At 45.7% G+C, this 22,015-nt stretch overlaps 1 protein-coding gene across 1 annotated transcript in view; it reads left to right on the top strand.

The window, feature by feature from the left end:
- The window catches only part of LOC134358887 (hexokinase HKDC1-like), a 112,933-nt gene that overhangs the window by 76,913 nt on the left and 14,005 nt on the right, over nucleotides 1–22,015 (top strand). Inside the window, exons 13-14 of the mRNA XM_063071496.1 lie at nucleotides 12,938–13,033; nucleotides 18,223–18,322. Of these exons, the coding sequence (XP_062927566.1) occupies nucleotides 12,938–13,033; nucleotides 18,223–18,322 (196 nt within the window). The remainder of the gene's footprint in view (nucleotides 1–12,937; nucleotides 13,034–18,222; nucleotides 18,323–22,015) is intronic.

The raw sequence follows: 22,015 nt of genomic DNA, 5'->3' as shown, positions 1-22,015 counted from the left end.
AAACTAGAGAATAACTGTGGAGCTAGTTAAGGTCCATTAGTGACTAAAATGACTATCTGTTTGTGGAACTGGAAGGCTTGGGTGAGGTGTTAAATGGATATGGATCATCTGTATTCATTAATGAGAAAACACTCTAGTTGCAGATTTCAAGGAAGGGGGAATGGATATTCTAACATTAAAAATAGGATGCATTGGATACCTGAGTGAGCATAATGTTGAATAAATCCCTAAGGCTTGATGAGGTATCTGAGGTGGAATGGAAGGTAAGAGAGGACATCGTGGGGGCCCTAACGGAGAAATTTAAATCTTTGCAGGCTACAGATGAGATGCTTGGTAACAGGAAGACAGTATACGTGATATCTTCATTCTGGAAGGATGATGGGGATAAGCCAGGTCAGTGAGCTTAACATCGGTGGTTGGGAAGTTATTGCAAAGAAATGAGCTGGATGGTGAATCCGGTAGAACGACAAGTAAGGACCAAGGGAACTCCAGCTTCCTCCACTCGACTGTCTGGGTGGAGGTGGCTGAGAGCAGAGGTGTGGGAAATGGAGGAAATCAACCACAATACATTTCCTGAAAAAGGAGGACATTTAAGTGTCCTGGATCTCAAGAACAAATACAGCAGAGACAAAGAATGTCCTGGCGTAGTCTCTAGACCGAAATGTCCACTATCGACTTTGCTTCTGCATACTGTATGCTGCCCATCTCACTGAGTCCCTTTAGCAGCTTGTCTTTTTGCTCCAGATCACAGAAGCTGCAGTCTTTTCTGTCTTTGCATCCCGGGTTAGCTTCCTAGTAAGATACAGAGGGTGATGATGGAGGTTTTATTTTATGACCAGAGGCCAGTAATCAACGGTACCTCACTGTGATCGATGCAGGGAGCCTGGCCGGTTTTGAATATGGGAGGCATGATTGATAAGTTTGCAAATCACATTAAAAATTGGTGGTGGTGCTGATGGTGAGGAGAATCATTTGAGACTGCAGAATGACATTGACCAGATAGTAAGTGGCAAATGAGATTTAATCCTCATTTCTGCAGGATGCTTCGTTTTGGAAGCTGGATAACATTGGGATGAACATCTTTAATGTAAGGCCTTGAGAGTACTGACTTGTACACACGTCTACAGAGCTCTAATGTTGGCAGAACAGGGAAAGAAGATGATGAAGAAAGTATGTGGGATGTTGGTTTTCATTAGCTGGGACTTAGAATACAAGAGCATGGAGGTTGTGATAAAACATTGGGTTAGGTCATAGCTGTGCTGTACTGATTGCCCCACCCTACAGAGGATGTCAACGCATTGGAAAGGGTACAGAGGAGTCTCACCATAAAGTTGCCTGGGCTGGAATGTTTCAGTTATGAGGAAAGTTTCGACAGACTCTGTTTGTTTTCTGTCGAGCAAGAAGGTCAAAGGGGAAATTGATAAGTGTAAGATAGGATGAATGGCAATAAACCTTTGCTCTTAAAGAAGACATCTAAAGTCAGAGGGCACCCATCCATCTCCTTTTACTAAGCTGATTTGGATCCTGTGGGCCTTTGGGACCTGTTTTCATGTTTGATTTTATAGTGAAAAGTAAGAGAAAGGAGAGCTAAGAAAACAGTTCTTTTCACCGAGAGGTTGGTTGTGATCTGGAGTGCATTGCCTGAGAAGTTTAGGAGACAGGTACTTTTGCAACATTTCTTGATACATACACAGGGGTTCTACTTCATATTATGCAAAATCACGAAACCTTTTCTCAAAATGCAGTATCTCCCAAAACAGAAGTTCACCTATATCTGAATTGATCAGATTTAGCTTTGTGGGGATGATAGTTTACAGGAGTTGCAGTGATTTGCCACGTGGTTATCAGTGAGGTGGAGAGCTTTAGACTGCGGAAAGGTTTGGGTACTCTGGTCAGGGAACTGAAACTTAGAAGTGTAAGGTGATATATTCTGGGAGATCCAACAAGTCAGGGAAATGTACAATAAATGAGAGAAGATTAATATAGTCAAGGAATGGGGGAGTATCCTTTGATTTTTTTTTCAGGTAGGACACATCAATAAAATGAATAAGATTCTTTCTTTTATGAGTTAAGGCAAAAAAATATGTGTATGAGGAGGAAGATTCAACCTGCACACAACACTAGTTAGATAACAGCTTGAATAAAGTATGTTTCCAGTCACAATATTATGGGGAAGGCATGACTGCACAGGAGAAGGTGCAGAAGAGATTTGTGAGGAAGTTGCCAAGTCTAAACATTGGTGACTATGAATGGACGGACAAGGATTGTTTTCTTTGGGATAGAGAAAGCCAAGGGTAGATGTAACTGAGGTGTGAAAAATTATTTAAATGGCCCAGTAAGACATTGTAGCCCGTAATCAATTCAATCTGTAACTTTCTTGCTGTTCATTACTTTATTCAGCAATGTAACCTTATGTTTAAGATTACATAAAGATCCATTGTTATTTCCTGTAACTCTCCAATCTATATCTTATTCTACTTTGTAACCCTTCTGACACTCATTATAATTCTTCTTAGCCTATCACCCCTGCTGGGGCATAGGAAGCCGACAACAGCTTGCCAGAGGCCTCTCTCCTAGGCCAGTCTTTCAAATTGTCCCGAGGTGTAGTCCATCCTCGAAGACCCCTCCTTTCCCAGGGACGAGATTTCCGGAGCTTCTGATGGTGTTTTTGTAGCTCTGGTTTTTTTTTTATGGGATGGGGTTTCTAGCCCCATGCCCAGCCCCCTCCTTTCACAGCGGGGCTTGGGACCGACCATGGTGGAGTTGCTCATTATAATGCTTTGTAACGATTTCTATTCCTTAACTTGCTTCAGCATCCACCACTGCACTCTGTAACTTTCCAACACATCTATCATTACATTCTGCAGTTGTCTTCCACGTCTATAACTAACTCCCTCCATACTGCACTCTGTAACTGCTGCATCCATTAACGCACTGTCTTTTTAGCCGGTCTCTCAGTATTGGGGGTGATTTACTTGCTTCCACTCCAGTTCTGCAAGTAATTGCTGGAACCAATGTAGAATCCACAGGCTGGTCATGGATTTATTGAGTAAAACTGCATGGAAACAGTCCAACCTCTCCATGCTGTCCAAGGTGCCCACCTACACTAAACTCATTTGCCTGCATTTATCCTGTATCCTTGAAACCTTTTAATGCAAGCATGTCCAACTGTTATTATTGTACCTGTCTCAAGTACTTTCTCTGGTGGCTGGTTCATATACACACTATCCTCTGACTATTGACTAGTGGTGTTCCCACTAGTCACTAGTATCAAGAAACAGTCCCCTGGTTTGACAGCTGAGGCTACGAAGACTGTCCCGGCTGCTGTGCTCTGTACCCGCTAATATGATGAATTGATACCGAGGCTTTGGGCCTTCTCCAGGCTGTCCTGGGGTTTGGTTCTAAGGACTCTTCAGAATGGCGTTGCTCGCTTCTATCGTTTGCATGATTTGAGTTATTTTTCCCTTTATCTGTGCTTCAGGTGTTGGTCCTTATTTTATTTCTTTTAATTGGGTTCTTTAAGTTATTGTTTTGTGGCTGCCTGTAAGCAAACAAATCCCAAGGTTGTATAATTTATACATTCTTTGATAATAAATGTAGTTTTGAAACTTTGAAATAGCCATATAGTAAGTTACTGATTAGAAGAGGAGGGATCATTGGCGTGACCACCATAGGCACGATGATCCATGGAAAGTCGGGGCTGATTGTGGGTGATGGTACACAGTGAGCCAATCTGCCCTCCCCCCTCACATATATTTCACCTCTCCCTTCTACGTGTATCACAAGGGCAGCAGGATAGAGAAACAGTTCACTTAGCTGTCGTACAGCTCCAGCTACCTGGCTCCAATCATGGTCCAAGTTCCTCAGGTATTCTGGTTTACTTCCACATCCCAAAGATGTGTTAATGATTAATTGGTTGCTATAAATTACTCTTAGTGTAGGTAACAAGCAAAAGAATCAGATGAGAGTTGATGAGCCAATAAATAGGGGTGAGGGGAGACCCTGATGTGATTGGTCCACTCAGAAGAAGCCTGGGCCTGGTGGATCAAAGAACCACCTCCTGAGTTGTACTTAGCAAGCACGAGCAGCCCTCTTGCTTCCTGTTGGAAACAGAATCCCACAATTCTGTGGTTTTTTTAGTGCAGTGCTGGTGAGCATCACCACACATGGGGGAAAATTGTCAAAACATTGCCATTCTGTGCTGCTTGCAAAGTGGGACCTGGATTTCTGATCAAAGCAGACGCTATGCATGGGAATCAGACTGAGTCACGTCAGCTGTCTTGAAGCCTTTATTTGGAGCAATTAACAGCAGAAATCAGGTCACCTTTCTGTCCATTAGAAAAATCAGAGCAAGGGGTTTAGTGTTACAACTGCAGCTGTACTATTTGAAGGTCTGCTCGTCATAGAGCATGGGCCCAACTGACCCATGCCAACCAAGATGCCTCATCCAAGCTGATCCCATTTTTCCATATTTGGTCAATATCCTTCTAAACTACTCCTATCTGTGAACTTATCCAAATGTATTTTTGAATATTGTTATTGTACCTGCCTCAACTCCTATCTCAGGCAGCTCATTCCATATATACACCAGTATCATCCTGAAGGAGTTGCTCCTCATGTAACTTTTACAACTTTCATCTCTCACCTTAAATATGTTCTCTGGTTCCCCTATGCTAGGGAAAAGACTTGGCGTTATACATCTCTATAAGGTCATGACATTTGACCTTATTCCTGCAATCTACAGCAAAGCACTCTGGGGGTTACCTGGTGACTCCAATTGCTGCTCAGTAGTGATGAGGTAGCTTTGGGTTGGACAAGAGTGTGTTCATATTTACAGAGGCTTATGGAGCCGTATAGCACAGAACCCATGTCAAAATGCTGATCCCTTTGACCATTTACACAAACCCTATTTGTCTGCATTGGGACCATTTATCCTCCACATTGGCAGGCTATGTTGGCGCCAGAAATGTGTTGACACTTGGTGGCTGCCCCCTGCACGTTCTCGGACTGTGTTGGTCATTGAAGCAAACAGCACATTTCTCTGTATGTTTCAACATTTTGATGAATATGTGGCAAATAAAGCTAATCTTTAATATTTTGGAGGATATTAAAGCTTGATGATCCACATATAATCTTCAAGTAATTGTTGACATATTTTCTGGAGCATCATAACTTCACCATTGATCTCAGCCACACTGAGCTCAGGTCCCAAACAATATTTTGCACTTGACATCTCTGTTCTTAAAAAAAATGGATAAACAGCTATTCTACACCACTGCTGCTCCCTTGGACCAGGAAAAGAGTTATGTGATCACTAAAGCCTTGATTGATTCCAAACAAAGTCTGAAACCAACAAAATGTCCTTCAACACAAAATGCTGGAGGAACTCAGCAGCTCAGGCAGCATCTGTGGAGAGAAATAAATAGTCAATATTTTAGGCCGAAAACCTTCTTCACGATTGGAAAGGAAGGGGTAAGTAGCCAGAATAAGAAGGTGGGTGGGGGATAGGAAAGAGTACAAGATGGCAGATGATAGGTGAGACCAAGTGAGGGGAAGATGGGGGTGGTGGTGGGGGGGGGGTGAAGTAAGAACTGGGAAGTGATAGGTGTATGAAATAAAGGGCCGAAGAAGAAGGAATCTGTTAGGAGAGGACACTGGACCATGGTGGAAAAGGGTGGAAGGAGAGGTACTAGATGGAGGTGATGGGTAGGTAAGGAGAAGAGAAAGGGGTAAGATGGGAGCGAGAATGGGGAATGGATGAAGATAGAAGGGGAGGGAGTGCAATTACCATAATTTAGAGAAATCGAGGTTCATGCTACTCAGATGGAGTATGAGATCTCTATGTAAAAGAAAACTTGCCACAAAAGTGTCCACCATTCAGGGCCCCAAACAGTCCTTCCAGGTGAGGCGACACTTCACCTGTGAGTCAGCTGAGGTGGTATACTGCGTCCGGTGCTCTCGACGTGGCCTTTTATATATTGGCGAGACCTGACGCAGACTGGGAGACTGCTTTGCTAAACACCTACGCTCTGTCCGCCAGAGAAAGCAGGATCTCCCAGTGGCCACACATTTTAATTCCACATCCCATTCCCATTCTGACATGTCTATCCACGGCCTCCTCTACTGTAAAGATGAAGCCACACTCAAGTTGGAGGAACAACACCTTATATTCCGTCTGGGTAGCCTCCAACCTGAACATCGACTTCTCTAACTTCCACTAATGCCCCACCTCCCCCCTCGTACCCAGCCGTTATTTATTTATATACACACATTCTTTCTCTCACTCTCCTTTTTCTTCCTCTGTCCCTCTGAATATACCCCTTGCCCATCCTCTGGGTTCCCCCCCCCTTGTCTTTCTCCCTGGGCCTCCTGTCCCATGATCCTCTCGTATCCCTTTTGCCTATCATCTGTCCAGCTCTTGGCTCCATCCCTCCCCCTCCTGTCTTCTCCTATCATTTTGAATCTCCCCCTCCCCCTCCCACTTTCAAATCTCTTACTCACTCTTCCTTCAGTTAGTCCTGACGAAGGGTCTCGGCCTGAGACGTCGACTGTACCTCTTCCTAGAGATGCTGCCTGGCCTGCTGCGTTCACCAGCAACTTTGATGTGTGTTGCCCAAAAATGTCCTCTGTCTCTCATACCTCTCTCACCTTAAATGTATGCTCTCTGGTATTAGATGATTTGACTCTGGGATAAAGATGCTGGCTGTCTATTTTTGCCACTCATAATTTTATAAACTTCTATCAGGTCACCCCTTAACCTCTGCTGCTCCAGAAAAACAATCCTATTGATGAAAAGTCATGGCCCAAAACATACACTGTTTATTCCTCTCTGTAGATGCTATCCGAGTTCCTCCAGCATTTTGTGTGTGTTGCTGAACCTTACTTCGACAAATCTCTCCTTATAATACATACCCTCTAATCCAGGCGGTATCTTCTTCTGCACCCTCTGCAAAGCCTCTCCATCCTTCCTACAATAGGTGACCAAAAATGAATGCAATACATCAGAAGTGACCTGTCCCTAATTATACCATGGTTTTCCAAATGCTCATAATTCTGTCCCTGAGAACCCTCTCCAGCAGCTTCATTAACTCTGACCTGATACTCGCTGCTCTATAATTTCCAGAAATATTTCTTCCTGAACAAAGGAACATTAGATAATCACCAGTGCTCACAGACCTCAACTGTAGTTAGAGTAGATACAAAGATATTGGTCAAGGCCCTGGTAATCTCATCTCTTGCCTCCCTCAATAATCTGTGGTATATCCCTGAGGCCCTGCAGAGTTATCCATCTTAATGTTCTTCAAATGACCCAACACCACGTTTTTTTTATCTCAAAAATGCTCTAGTATACTAACACATTCCAAACTGATCTCTCTAATTCTCCATTTCCTTCTTGATGAATACCAGCACTAAATCCTCATTTAGGACTTTGCCAACATCCTCTGCTTCCAAGCACATATTCTCCCCTCTTCCCCTTTATCCTTGAGTGGTCCTACCCTCTCCCTAATTATTTTCTTGCTTTTGATATATGTACAAATGAATATGTAGTTCCAGAGAGTAATAATGAATGGGAAGCTGAGTTATAGAATGTAATAATCCATAATCTGTTAAATGACAGAATTATTTACAGTCACAGAATATTAGAAGTATACAGTACAACAGTGATAGTGGAGATGTACAGAAAGAGTGATACAAGGTTAAATAATGGATAGATACACAGGAAAGTTACAGAGTGTAATAACAGGTAGTGTATTGGAGACATACATAATGTATAACGGATACATTTGGAAGTTACAAAATGTAATGATGGAAAGCAGAATTACAGTTAATGGCTACACTGAAGAGGTACTCAGTGTAGTCAGGCATGTAATGGAGAGTGTAATAATGGACACGTTAGACAGTTATAGAATATAATATTAGATATACTGGAGAGTCAGAGGATGCAGTAATTAATACAACTCAGCATCACAGAATGTAATAATACATTTATTGGAGAATACCAATTGCTGGAAGGTCTTCAAGCACTCAGAGTTGGTACAGAGCTCTTGGCCCACTGAGCAGGAATGATGTTTCCTATTACTTCCGAGACAAGGACCATCTGCACCTTGGAGAGATATCACTAACAGTAAAGATCACCAGCACATCAGACACCTGATTCTGAGATATTATCAGGTAGACAGATCCTTCTGAAAGTCTCGCTGACAATGGATGTCAGCCAATTGCCTTATGGAAATTGCTGCCCCATGACTGCCTAAACTGGAGAGAGAACATTCAGGATTTTGCGACCAATAGACCTCAGACAGAATGCACAACCACCTCCCTCCCCATTATCCTCAACACGGACTGTGTGCTGAGCTCATTGCTGTACTCTGCGCACACAAGACTGCACGGTCAAACACCCAAGTAATCACATTGTTAGGTTCTCCAATGACAGAATAGTGGTGGGGCTCATCACCAACAATGATGAGACAGCCTACAGGGAGGAGGTGGAAGAGCTTAAGGCTTGGTGCCAGGCAAATAACCTCGTCCTCAATGTCAACAAGACAAAGGAGATGGTTTTCAACTTCAGAAGAATTCACACCACTCACACCCCTCTTTACATCATGGTTCAGGAACACATTTCGCACAATCAGGAAAGCTCACCAACACCTCTGCTTTCTGATAGGCCTGAAGTGAGCTGGAGTATACACATCTATATTCACTGCAGCGGACAGGAAGGCTTCACAATGCAAGATAATCTGCAGATGCTGGGGTCAAAGCAACACTCACAACACGCTGGAGGAACTCAGCAGGTCGGGCAGCAACGATCAGTCAACGTTTCGGGCCGGAACCCTTCGTCAGGACTGTAGGGGGAAGGGGCAGAGGCCCTATAAAGAAGGTGGGGGGAGGGTGGGAAGGAGAAGGCTGGTAGGTTCCAGGTGAAAAACCAGTAAGGGGAAAGATAAAGGGGTGGGGGAGGGGAGGCAGGGAGGTGACAGGCAGGAAAGGTGAAGAAGGAATAGGGGAAAACACAATGGGTAGTAGAAGGAGATGGAACCATGAGGGAGGCGATAGGCAGCTGGGGGAGGGGGCAGAGTGACATAGGGATAGGGGAAGGGAGGGGGAGGGAATTACCGGAAGTTGGAGAATTCAATGTTCATACCAAGGGGCTGGAGACTACCTAGACGGTATATGAGGCGTTGCTCCTCTAACCTGAGTTTAGCCTCATTATGGCAGTAGAGGAGACCATGTATGGACATATCTGAATGGGAGTGGGAAGCAGAGTTGAAGTGGGTGGCAACCGGGAGATCCTGTCTGTTGTGGCGGACGGAGCAGAGGTGCTCGACGAAGCGGTCCCCCAATCTGCGTTGGGTTTCACCGATGTAGAGGAGGCCGCACAGGGAGCACCGGATGCAATAGATAACCCCAGCAGACTCAGAAGTGGAGTGTTACCTCACCTGGAAGGACTGTTTGGGGCCCTGAATGGTGAGGAAGCCGCACCGGGAGCACCATTCAGGGCCCCAAATAGTCCTTCCAAGTGAGGCAACACTTCACTTGTGAGTCTGTTGGGGTCATCTATTGCATCCGGTGCTCCCAGTGCGGCCTCCTCTACATCGGTGAAACCCGACGCAGATTGGGGGACCGCTTCGTCGAGCACCTCCGCTCCGTCCGCCAAAACAGACAGGATCTCCTGGTAGCCACCCACTTCAACTCTGCTTCCCATTCAGATATGTCCATACATGGCCTCCTCTACTGCCATGATGAGGCTAAACTCAGACTGGAGGACCAACACCTCATATACCATCTAGGTAGTCTCCAGCCCCTTGGTATGAACATAGAATTCTCCAGCTTCTGGTAATTCCCTCCCTCTCCCTTCCCCTATCCCTATTTCACTCTACCCCCTCCCCCAGCTGCCTATCACCTCCCTCATGGTTCTGCCTCCTTCTACTACCCATTGTGTTTTCCCCTATTCCTTCTTCACCTTTCCTGCCTATCACCTCCCTGCTTCCCTTCCCCCACCCCTTTATCTTTCCCCTTACTGGTTTTTCACCTGGAACCTTCCAGCCTTCTCCTTCCCACCCTCCCCCCACCTTCTTTATAGGGCCTCTGCCCCTTCCCCCTACAGTCCTGACGAAGGGTTCCAGCCCGAAACGTCGACTCATCGTTTCCACGGATGCTGCCCGACTTGCTGAGTTCCTCCAGCGTGTTGTGAGAAGGCTTCACAATGGGTAGTCAAAACTGCTCAATGTATCAATGGCACCAGCCTATCTGCCATATATACAGAAAAGGTCCAGTAACGTCACGAAGGATTCCACCATCCTGCTCATGGCCTGTTTGTCCCCACTTCCAGTCAGGGAGGAGACTATGTAGCACCTATGTCAGCACCACCAGACTCAAAAACAGTACTTTCCCCAAGCAGTAAGGCTGGTCAACACCTCCAGCCAAAACCCTACCCCTCCATCCCAGCCCCCCACCACCAACACTTCATCATTCCCTTTCAGCCCCTTATGTACAGACACTGCAGTGCCTAGTGTCATTTTACGGACATACAATCAATCTATGAATATAAGCAAGCTTATGTATTTATATTGATGGTGTTGTTTTTATTATTGTGTTCTTTATCCTTTATTTTGTGCTGCATCAGAGCTAGAGCAACAATTACTTCATTCTCCTTTACACTGGTGTACTGGAAATTACGTTAAACAATCTTGAATTTGAATTTATAAGAATGACGAATTTTATAAAGAATAGATTCTTTAAGTTTGCTGTAACTGAGGAAGTTAGTGGCGATAAGCTCCCACTACCTATTAAATGCTCTCAATGGTATATGTCTCAAATAGCCTCTGACAACCAAGTCCACCTCCTGGCATTCACATGTGGCTTAGCTCCTAAGCCCTGCGGAATTGTTTCTACTGACAAGAGGCAAAGGTGGGTTACCGGGCAGATGGGGCTCATCTGCCGTGGTTGGCGTTCATCCAGGAGAAGGAAAACTCTGATCTCAAACCTCCACTGCCTTGCAGCTGTACCCACTCATGGGGAAGGCGTTGGGAGTAAACCCTGAGGAAAAGTCCTGAGCTGGAGTCCCTAAGGCAGTCCAAGTTGAGTTCAATGCTGACTGGCAACTCCTGCAATGCCACTGGTACCGAACTGTATTAGTTTCTGCTGTTCCTTTGGATTGATCAGCTGTGAGGAGAGGAGGAGCTACATGGGAAACAGCTCGCTCTCCATATTGGACTGCCTGGCCTGTGTATCACACAGACAGCTGGGACGCAACATTCATAGTCAACCCTGACCAGTGGAGGGCCTCAAGGAATTATAATAGAAGATAAATTTAGAAGTTAAGGTACTGATATGAAGTAAAATGTGCATAAATACCAGCATGTATTTACAATGTATAAAAAGTGGTTTGAAGTGTTTACAGTGCAGTGATAGGTTAATAGATAGAAGGGGTGGGGAAGGGCTAACTAGAATGGTTGATCAGATTAACCGCCTGGAGGTAGAAACTTTGATATGGTGTTATTATTTTTGTTTTAATAGCCCTACAGAGATTTGGAAAAGACAATTTGCTGGGTGGGTAGTATCTGCAATAAATTTTCCTGCCCACTTCTATCAAACTGATTTCAAGATCTCTGTGAAATGTCCCCAAACAAATTCTTGTCTCTGAACGTAACTGGAGATCCTCATGACTGATCCATTGTTGTCAATTTTATCTGCCTTCTTTTAAATCCTGTAAAAATCCACAGTGTTATTTTGGATAATCCAACTGTGGCCTAATCTATGACAAGTAAAATTGCCTTTGTGTGCTCTACCTTTATTTATAATGCTGAGGCTCCCTAGTAAGGTCATTCTGCAACCTCCAAGGTTTACCGAATAAAATCTCCTAAAAAGATGTCCTATATAAAGATCTCCTCATTATGAGAGCCAGTTTATACAGCATCTCCTGATTTCTGCTATCTAGTCACACAAAACTAAATTGCTGCAAACTTTATGTTGACTTTCCTCTGCCATGTGTCTCCCAATTTCATTGTTCCAGGTCCTCTTGAAAGTCTGTTCTCAATGTTTTGTGTGTCTGTGAACATTGAAATGAGATCTTGTACACATTAATCCAGACTACTTACCATGCAGTGGACCTGGGGGCCACTCCTGCTTCATGAAATAAACAAATACTCTGCTCTCTGCTTTCTACCCCTTAACCAGTTCCATATGCACACAATTACGCTCCTCAAGCACAGAACATTTAATTTTGAACCTTACATTTTCTGCTTATTTTTCTTGCTTCCTTATTTCTGCTTCTGGCTATCAAAGATACTGATGTATGTTAAAAATATTGACAGTCAGATAATCCTGGATGCATGGCTTTACAAGCTGTCAATCAGTGGTCAACATTCTGTGGTTGGGGATTATTTGTCTCACCTCCTCCCTCCTCCCTCCTCGGTGGCCCACCAGTATCTCGGGAAGGTCCTTCACTATACAGGGCCTTGCTGGTGAGGTTGCTACTGACTCGACTAAGGAAATTCCCATCTGAAGATCCACTGTTGCCAGTGGAAGATAAGCTGCGAAAATGGACAGGTGGACATTTTGGGCCATTTTTGCAACTGTTGATGTTGAGATGACTTTTTTAAAAAATTTGTTGGGTTTATTCATCTCACCTTATATTAACAAGCTGAAATAATCATCCTGACCTTTGACATCTTTTCCTGTCTAAGAGTAATTAGAAGAATCTGACTGGATCCTCCATCCTGGCGTTCCTCTGTGATGTCACCACCCAGACTTTACAGACAACTGCCCTGCACTGAGCACGACTCACTGTGGAAATACGATGCTGAGATTTAACTCTCAGTCTGCAAATTGGGTTGTTTGTCCAAAGTGGTACAAAATAATTTTTACTTTACCCTGCCAAGTATTTTAACTGCAATTATTCTCAGATTTGTGATAAGTGGATGTTTTATGGTTTTAGGGCTTTCTTGTTAACTGGACCAAAGGCTTTAAGGCCACTGATGTCGAAGGAGATGATGTTGTTGCTCTACTAAAAGAAGCCATTAAAAGACAAGGAGTGAGTATGAATGAAAAAATCCTTGCTACGATTTTAACAACATAAGCAAGGGAAGCAGGAGCAGGTTGTATGACCCATTGAGCCGATATTTCATTCATTTTTTCATGGCTGTTCCTCACCTTGTTTATTTTCCTGCCTGATCACCAAATCAAGAAACCACTGGTCATTGTTTTGAATGTATTCAAGGACTGCCCCTGAAGTAGAGGATTCCAGAAGACTCAGTTCTCTGTAGAAAGAAATATCCCCTTCCCCTGAGGTATGCCCCTAGACCTGGGTTTTCCACCAGAAGAATTGATACGGTCAATCTCCTTCAGTCCTTCATTTGTCAATAAGATTACTCCCATTTTTCCAAACAATGAGTTTATTCCTATTGATTATAATTTATCCAAACTCATAGGTTCTTGTTTCACTTAACAGCCTGTTGTTTTTGCCCTAATCAAAAACGCTTCCACCTAGTCTGGAGAATTTATAGAACATAGAACAATACAGCACAGGGACAGGCCCTTTCATCCATGATGTAATGTTGAACTATTTAAACTCATAAAGCCAAATTGAACTAATCCCTTTTGCCTGCACGAAGTGCATATCCCGCCCCACCCCCAACCATTCATGTGCCCTTTAAGTGCCTCTTAAACACTTCTATTGTATTCGCCTCCCCACCACACCGGTCAGCACATTCCAGGCAGCCACTATTCTTTGTAGATTTGCCCTGCACACCTCCTTTGAACTTTCCCTTCTCATGGCCTCTGGTATTTCAATCCTAGGAAAAAGATACTGGTTGCCTATCTATCTATGCTCCTCATAATTTTATTAACTTCTATCAGACCTCCTCTCACCCTCTGCTGCTCCACAGAAAACAACCCACACCTTGCCCACATCCATGCAGCATCCTGTTAAACATCTTCTGGTCCCTCTCCAAAACCTCCACATCCTTCCTAATACAGGCATCCAGTTTTGAATGCAATATTCCAGATGTGGCCTAAAATGAGCTTTCTAAAGCTGCATCGTAACCTCCTGACTCTTGACTGAGTGCCTGGACTAATAAAGGCAAGCCTGCCATATGCCATCTTTGCCACCTTATCAACTTGTACTGCCATTTTCTAGAGTTATGGACTTGGAACCCAAGATCTCCCTGTATATCAATGCTATTAAGGGTCCTATGGTTAAGTCTGTGCTTTCCTTTTCTATTTGATCTCCCAATTTGAAGCATCTCATGTTCGGCCAAATGAAACTCCATCTGATCTCCCAATTTGAAGCATCTCATGTTCGGCCAAATGAAACTCCATCTGCCATTTCTCTGCTTGTATCTACAACTGATCTACTCTGCATCCTTTGGTGAACCCCTACATTATCCATAATGCCAGCAATCTTTGTATCACCTTTGAAGCTGCTAACCCACCCATCCTCATTTTCATTCCAGTTATCTATACGTATCACAAAGAGCAGACATCGCAGTACGGTCTGTTTGCACACCACTTGTCAGAGACTTCCAGCCACATTACACTACCATCAGTGTTGTTGCTTTTCTGTTCCTCAGTTCAGCCCATTTGTCAAACTTTCTCATGTTTCATCCTTGCTAATAGCTCTAATTGTTTCCTTAACCAATGTTGTCATGTTTCTCCAATTTTCACCTTCTGTCTATATTGTTCTGAAGTCCTCTAGGCTTCAATGTCATCCAACTCTCTTTAACCATAAAGCAACACACACAGAATGCTGGAGGAACCCCGCAGGTCTGGCAGTGTCTATGGAAAAGAGTACAGGCGACGTTTCAGTCTGAGCAAGGGTCTTGTGGAAATTCTTGTGTTTGTAATTGACAATACCATAAATCTGTCATTGTTTCTATTGCTTGGATTATACTAGACGTTAAGCAACTCTATTTCTTTATCCCAACTTTTGTTTTCCTGAGGTTCTGAGGGGCAGCACAGTGATAAAATGAGTAGAACCACTGCCTCAAAGCTCCAATGGCCCAGGTTCAAATCTGACTTCCTGCTCTATCCTGTGTGCAAATTAGTACTTGTTTTGTTATTGATCACACGTATCAAACGCAGAGAAAAGCTTTTGTTTGTATGATGTCCAGACAGATCAATCTGTACAGAGGTAATTAAGTTATCGTTTAGTACGTTTGTTATGTGCTGTGTCGTATGACATAGGCAATCATAGTCTATCTATGACCATGACTGTATTTGGCAAATTTTTCTACAGAAGTGGTTTGCTATTGTCTTCGTCTGGGCAGTGTCTTTACAAGAGGGGTGATATGAGCCACTATCAATACGTTTCAGAGGTTGTCTGCCTGGCGTCAGTGGTCGCTTAACCAGGACTTGTGCTATGCATTGGCTGCTCGACCGACCATCCACCACCTGCTCCCATGGCTTCACTGGATCCTGTTTTTTTTGGTGGGGGGGAGAAGGTGGGTGCCAATCTGGTGCTACACCTTGCCCAAGGAGGACCTGTAGGCTAATGGAAAGAAGGAGCACCTTACACCTCCTTTGCTAGAGACATTTCTCCACCCTGCTACCCTAATTAAGGTATAAACAAGATCTAAAAAAAAAGAAGCAAAATGCAGAATATAGTGTTATAGTTACAGAGAAAGTACATTGTAGGTAGACAAATAAAATGCAACGGCCATGATGAGGTAGATTGAGAGATTAAGAGTTCATCTTTATCATCTACGTCCATTCAAGGTCTTGTAACAGTGGGATCAAAGTTCTCCTGGTGGTAAGTGTTCTGAAACTTTTGTATTGCCTGCTTAATGGAAGGTGAAAGAAGAGGGGATGCCCAGGGTGGGAGGGGTCCTTGATTATATTGGCTGCTTTCCCAAGGCATTGGTAACTCAGAAGGTCAGTCAGCATCAAAGAAGTTTGGGCTGAGACCCTTCATCAGGAAGAAGTTTTATGAGGATAGATTGAGCAAGTTAGGGCTTGAGAGTTGAGTGCCTATAATACTCTCCAGGGCAGGATTTGTGCAGTAAGTGGCAGGGTCCTGGAAAGTTTTATAGAACAGAGAGACCGAGGGGTATGGATACATAGTTCCTTAAAAGTGGCAACACTGGTAGTGTCATAAGGAGGTGGCTGGGAACGGACCCAAGTGCAAGACACAGACGCTGAAGTACTAGGGACAGGACTAGGATAGAGGGTGAGAGCAAGGACATGGACATGAAAACCGGGAACCCGGAACAGGACTGGACAAGAGAGCTAGGAGCCCGAGCTTGGACCCCGAGCCAGAGACTGGACAAGGACCCAGTACCTGGGTCTTGCCTCTGGCTCGGACCCCAGAACTAGGCAAGGACAAGGCTTAGCAGGCAGGCAGGATGAGGCTGGAGTCTTCAGGCTTGAGGCTAGAGGCGAGGCTTGGCAGGAGGCAGGAGGCTGGAGTCTTCAGGCTTGAGGCTAGAGGCTAGAGGCGAGGCTTGGCAGGAGGCAGGAGACTGGAGTCTTCAGGCTTGAGGCTAGAGGCTAGAGATGAGGCTTGGCAGGAGGCAGGAGGCTGGAGTCTTCAGGCTTGAGGCTAGAGGCTAGAGACGAGGCTTGGCAGGAGGCAGGAGGCTGGGGTCTTCAGGCTTGAGGCTAGAGGCTAGAGGCTTGAGGTGAGGCTTGGCAGGAGGCTAAAGGCTAGAGACTTGAGGTGAGGCTTGGCAGGAGGCTGGAGTCTTCAGGCTTGAGGCTAGGCAAGAGGCTGGAGTCTTGAGGCTAGAGACTTGAGGCGAGGCTTGGTAGGAGGCAGGAGGCTGGAGTCTTCAGGCTAGAGGCTAGAGACGAGGCTTGGCAGGAGGCAGGAATCTTCAGGCTTGAGGCTAGAGGCCAGAGACGAGGCTTGGCAGAAGGCAGGAGGCAGGGATCTTCAGGCTTGAGGCTAGAGGCTACAGACTTGAGGCGAGACTTGGCAGGAGGCAGGAGGCTGGAGTCTTCAGGCTTGAGGCTAGGCAGGCTCCTCCTGGGCAGGGTGCGGATCACCACCCATTGGAGGCATGGGACAGGAAGGGACAGAACCAACCGCAGGTAACGGCAAGACAGCCTGGCTTACCTGGGCGGAGGCAAGGGACAGGAAGGGAGCTAGGTACAGGGTGGCTCCAGGACAAGACTGCAGGCGAGACGAGGGGAAAGTTACCAGCAAGACAAGGCAAGGCTTCAGGCAATGCAAGGCGAGATGAGAACTTCAGGTGAGGCGAGAGTTACCGGCAAGACAAGGCAAGGCTTCTGGCAAAGCAAGGTGAGACGAGAACTTCAGGCGAGGTGAGAGTTACCGGCAAGACAAGGCAGGGCTTCAGGCAAGGAAACAGAAGGCAGAGGAAGGGATACAAGGACAAGAACAATCCAGCAGCCACGCCCTGGTCTCTGAAGGTATTTATGCAGCCAACTCCAACGAGCATCAGCTGCCTCAATTAGAGCTCAACAAGAACAGAAACAGGGTAGACAGGAAAACCTGGAGCAAGGGTCGATGGACCGGACCGTGAACCGGAATACGGACTTCATGGACTGGACCATGACAGGTAGACAGGATGGTAAAGAAGGCATTTGGCATGCTTCCCTTCAACAGTCAAGACATTGAGTACAAGAGCTGAAATGTTAAGTTACAACTGGACTAGATGTTGGTGAGACCCTACTTGGAGTATTGTGTATAGTCCTGGTTGTGTAACTCCAGGAAGGGTGTCATTTACTTGGAAGGAGTGCAGAAAAGATTCACAGAGCTGTTACTAGCTGGACTAGAGGGTTTGAGTTATAAGGAGAGACTGAAAAGTATACAAAAGTATATAAAATCATGAGGGGCCTGGATAAAGTGAATGGCCATTTTTTCCTCGGGCAGGGGAGTCTAAACCCAGAGGTTTAAATTGAGAGAGGGACCTGAGGGGCGACATTTTCCACCCAGGTGGTGTTGAATATATGGAATGAGCCAGTGGAGGAAGTGGTAGAAGTGGATACAATTACAATGTTCACAAGACATTTAGATAGGATTAGGTAAGAAACGTTTTGAGGAATATGGACCAAACACGGGCAGATGGAACTAGCTCAGGTAGGCAACTTTGTTGGCATGGATGAAGCCCTGTTTCTATGCCATATAATTCTATGATTCAAATTGATGTCATCCAGTTCAGTGAGAACTTCCATATTTTGTGTTTCCCTTTCTCCCTCCTCTTGCATTGTAAATAGGAAAACTTTTAGTCCTTTTTTATATTGTTGTTATGCTGCTTCCAGGAGCTGAGTCTGGATATCGTGGCACTTCTGAATGACACAGTCGGGACCATGATGACCTGTGCTTTTGAGAACCGTAATTGTGAAGTTGGACTGATTGCAGGTATGATTTATTTGACTTTGTTTCTTTCAGACCACCATGTCACTGCCAGCCATCATTCAGATATCTAAGCAATCCCATCCACCAGCTTTTAGTCCAAACCCTTCCACACCTTGGTGGTTGAACTATTGTGACTGTACCTGCCTCTGCCACCCAGTCAGGGGGCATGTTCCATATTGATCCCACACTCTGGATGAGAAAATCCCCCCCTCAAAGCCCCTCTGAACCTCTTGCTGCTTGTCCCAATCCTGTGCCTAATGGCTTTAGATACCTCTGCTTTGGGGAAAAGATTCATTTTATCTAACTATCAATGCCCCTCATAATTTTGTAGATATCTGTCAAGTCCCCCTTCTGTCTTCTCCTGTCTAAGGAAAACAGACCTGGCTTATCCAGCCTTGTCTCAAAATTGGAACCTCCTGGTGAATCTCCTCTGCACCCTCTCCAGTGCATTCTATAATATGATAACTTAGGGTTGTTACGTACCCCGTAACTGGGTTGCCAAACCAGCAGAAATGGATCACTCAGTTGGAGTCTGGAGTACTAGAACTAAGAAAGTTTTATTAAAGAAACAAGCAACACAGTAATCGAAAGGATAATAAATGCAACAGTTCAGTGATGATAAACACACATGTGCACAGAATTAAGATAACAGCATCAATCAAGCTCTATCGTTGTCTAGGGGTAAATGACCAATTTCAAAATGACTCAAAGTTCAGTCCAGTTTAGTAGTTCAGTTCGCAGTAATCGTTGCCATGGCGGTGGACAACGTGGGGAAGAGAGACACAGAATAGGAACAACTCATCATTCAGCACAGCTTCACTCACAGACCAGCGGGATGGCTCACAGACCAGCGAGATGGCTCACAAACAGCATTTGGGCGGGTCCTTGGTGATGTCACCTGAGGTCACCGACTGTGACCCCTCCTCCAGATGCGGTCGATCCTCTGCAGTGAACCCGGCACCCAGGCAAGGGCGGACACACACCGGGTTCCCGCTGATCGTACCTTTCCACCCTTGTCGTTGTCTGATACTTCTCACCCACTCGTGAGAAGCGCACCGCTTCCAGGGTCTCGTTACCTCGGGTGGCGTGTGTGTCTGTCTTAGCGAACCTGTCCCTTTTTATCCCCCTGCTGGGGTATCGCCTGTCCATCACTTCAAACAGTTCAGGGTTCAAAGGGGGGGAGCCGCTCCAGACAGCTCTTCCTCCCACATCCCTCCATTACACATCTCCAGACGCTGTTCCATTGTTCCTTATCTCTCCTTCCCCTGAGGGCAGGTGGCAGACCAACTGCTGATGCCACTGATGCTAGCCCAGGCCAGCAAACATCTTAATTTTATGTGTATTCTCGTAACACTTCCCCCCTTTAAGGATTTTTACCGGGAGGTAAAAATTACAAACATGACTACATTATCTGATACATACACAATATACATCTTTAACAGTTATTTAGCTAATACAGAGAATTTGAAGCTGTCAACACCTTGACAGACAGTCATCACATTTTCTGTTCCTTTTACACGTGTTATTAATAATCCCTTAGACCCGGCTCCAACTCAGCAAACTTCATAGTGGCCAAAAACACTGATGAATTGCGACCAATGTAACCTCTCATTTGGTTTTGTCCCGGACCACAACAACAAGGGTCGTCCCATTCCGACTCAATTTTCTCTCGCAAGGGCTTAGTAGGAGGGGGACGGGTATTGACCGCAGAGTTATTGCAAAACTTCCTGCAGTACCCCACCATCTCCAAAAGCCTTCTGAGGGCCCTCTTGTCTGTCGGGGTTGGGAGGTCAGCGATAGCCTGCACTGTAGCTTGCATCACTGCCAGCTGCCCCTGTGTCACCACAATTCCCAGGTAAGTGACATTCGTGTGGCCGAATTCATTTTTTTTTCCAAGGTTCACTATCAAGCTGGCTTCAGACAGCCGTGTTAAATTGCCAATACACACCTCTGTGTTCATCAGCCCTTTAGTCACTGAATTACTCAAAAAATATGGGTGTTGTTTACTTGGCTGCCCTATTGTAACCACAATCGCCCAACGTCCCAGTTCTTTGCATTTCCTCGGGACAATCAAACACATGGGTGCGAGTCGTTTAATTACTCCTTCGGGGATTAAGGGAGAGACCTTATCAGTAGACCTGGCCAAAACAATAGCCTTCTCCCATCTGACCGATCCCATCCTAATCTTTTCAAAATGGTTTTTTCCTCTTATCAAGGGGCCCCTAGCTTCATTGATTTCCACGCTAACACCGACTAGGTTTGTTAGCATATCAAAAGCCGGTGACCGTCTCAGTTCGCGTCGGTCATGATCAATAACATTTTTCCCCCTGGGCAGCCGGTAACTCTCTTTCATGATTCCACCAACTGTTTCCTCCAGCACCGCAAAATGTCCACCGGGGGGTACCTCGTGGGCCATGTTAAAAACCTCATCCCCATAACTCTTTTGCACCACCCCCCACTCCTCATCTGCGGATACTGTCCTTGATTTCCCTTTCTTCCTTAGCACTTCCTCATCCGCACAATAGCCTACTAGTTCCCTTGTCAAGGCTGTGTCAGAGAGAGCGGTCTCGGCCAAAACCATCAGCCCCTCGTCTCGCTCCTGCGTCTGCACAAATTCTTTCCTGGCTACTGCTACGTCCGTCCCAGCTCCCTCACTACCTCTTATCTCACTACACCCTGTCTCATACAAGGTTGGCAGAAATGTTTCAGCCAAATTCACCATCGCGGGCGGGGCCTCCATGCTGGCAGGCTGACCCGTCAATCTCACGACTGGGAACACGATTCCTCCGGCGATGTCATTACCGAGCAAGACTTCCACGTCTTTCATCGGTAATTCGGACCTCACCCCAATCGTGACTAGTCCAGAGACCAGGTTGCTCTGTAAATGTATCTGGTGCAAAGGGACTGACTCTGTCCCTTCCCCAACACCTTTGACCTCTACCTCCCCAGTCTGGGTCTCTGAGCTAAACTCTAATACACTCTTCAATATCAATGACTGACACGCTCCCGTGTCTCTCCAGATCCGCACTGGAACTGGTTTTAACCTCTCCTTCACTGACACCAGTCCGGCCGAGATAAACCTCTCGCGCCCTTCCTGGACTTTTTCAGACCTGTCCTTCCCTAGCGGTTCGCTTAACAGCTCGATACAGCCATTCAAAATTTCCGCTTTTCCTTTCCCCGTCTCCTTCCTTGGGGCAAAGCACCTGGACGCAAAGTGTCCGACTTTCCCACAATTATAACAGACGACCCCAGGAGACTTCCTACCAGACTGCTCCCGGTCTACCTTATCCTTTTCACTAGTCCCCGGCTTACTTTCTGACTTTTCCGGCGGACTCTCCCCTCCGTCCTGACTACCCTTCTGGTAGCCTTTACTCAGGGCAAACTTCATTTTATGCGTCAACGCATACTCATCCGCCAACTTAGCAGTTGCGGCTAACGTGGCTGCCTCTTTCTCATCGAGGTAGGGTCTCATACCCTCAGGGACACAACCTTTAAACTGCTCAATCAGAATCAGCTGCAGCAGTCTGTCATAATCCCCCTCTACCCCCTTCGAGGCGCACCAACGCTCACAATATGTTTGCATCTCGCGAGCAAACTCCAAATACGTGCGGTCCCACCGCTTCCTCGCATTCCGGAACCTCTGCCGGTATGCCTCCGGGACCAACTCATAAATCCTGAGGATGGCCTCCTTCACCA

Source organism: Mobula hypostoma, chromosome 19, assembly GCF_963921235.1.
Source record: "Mobula hypostoma chromosome 19, sMobHyp1.1, whole genome shotgun sequence".
Lineage (NCBI taxonomy): Eukaryota > Metazoa > Chordata > Chondrichthyes > Myliobatiformes > Myliobatidae > Mobula > Mobula hypostoma.
Note: the sequence above shows the minus strand (reverse complement) of the source record. Positions and strands in the feature narration are given on the sequence as shown.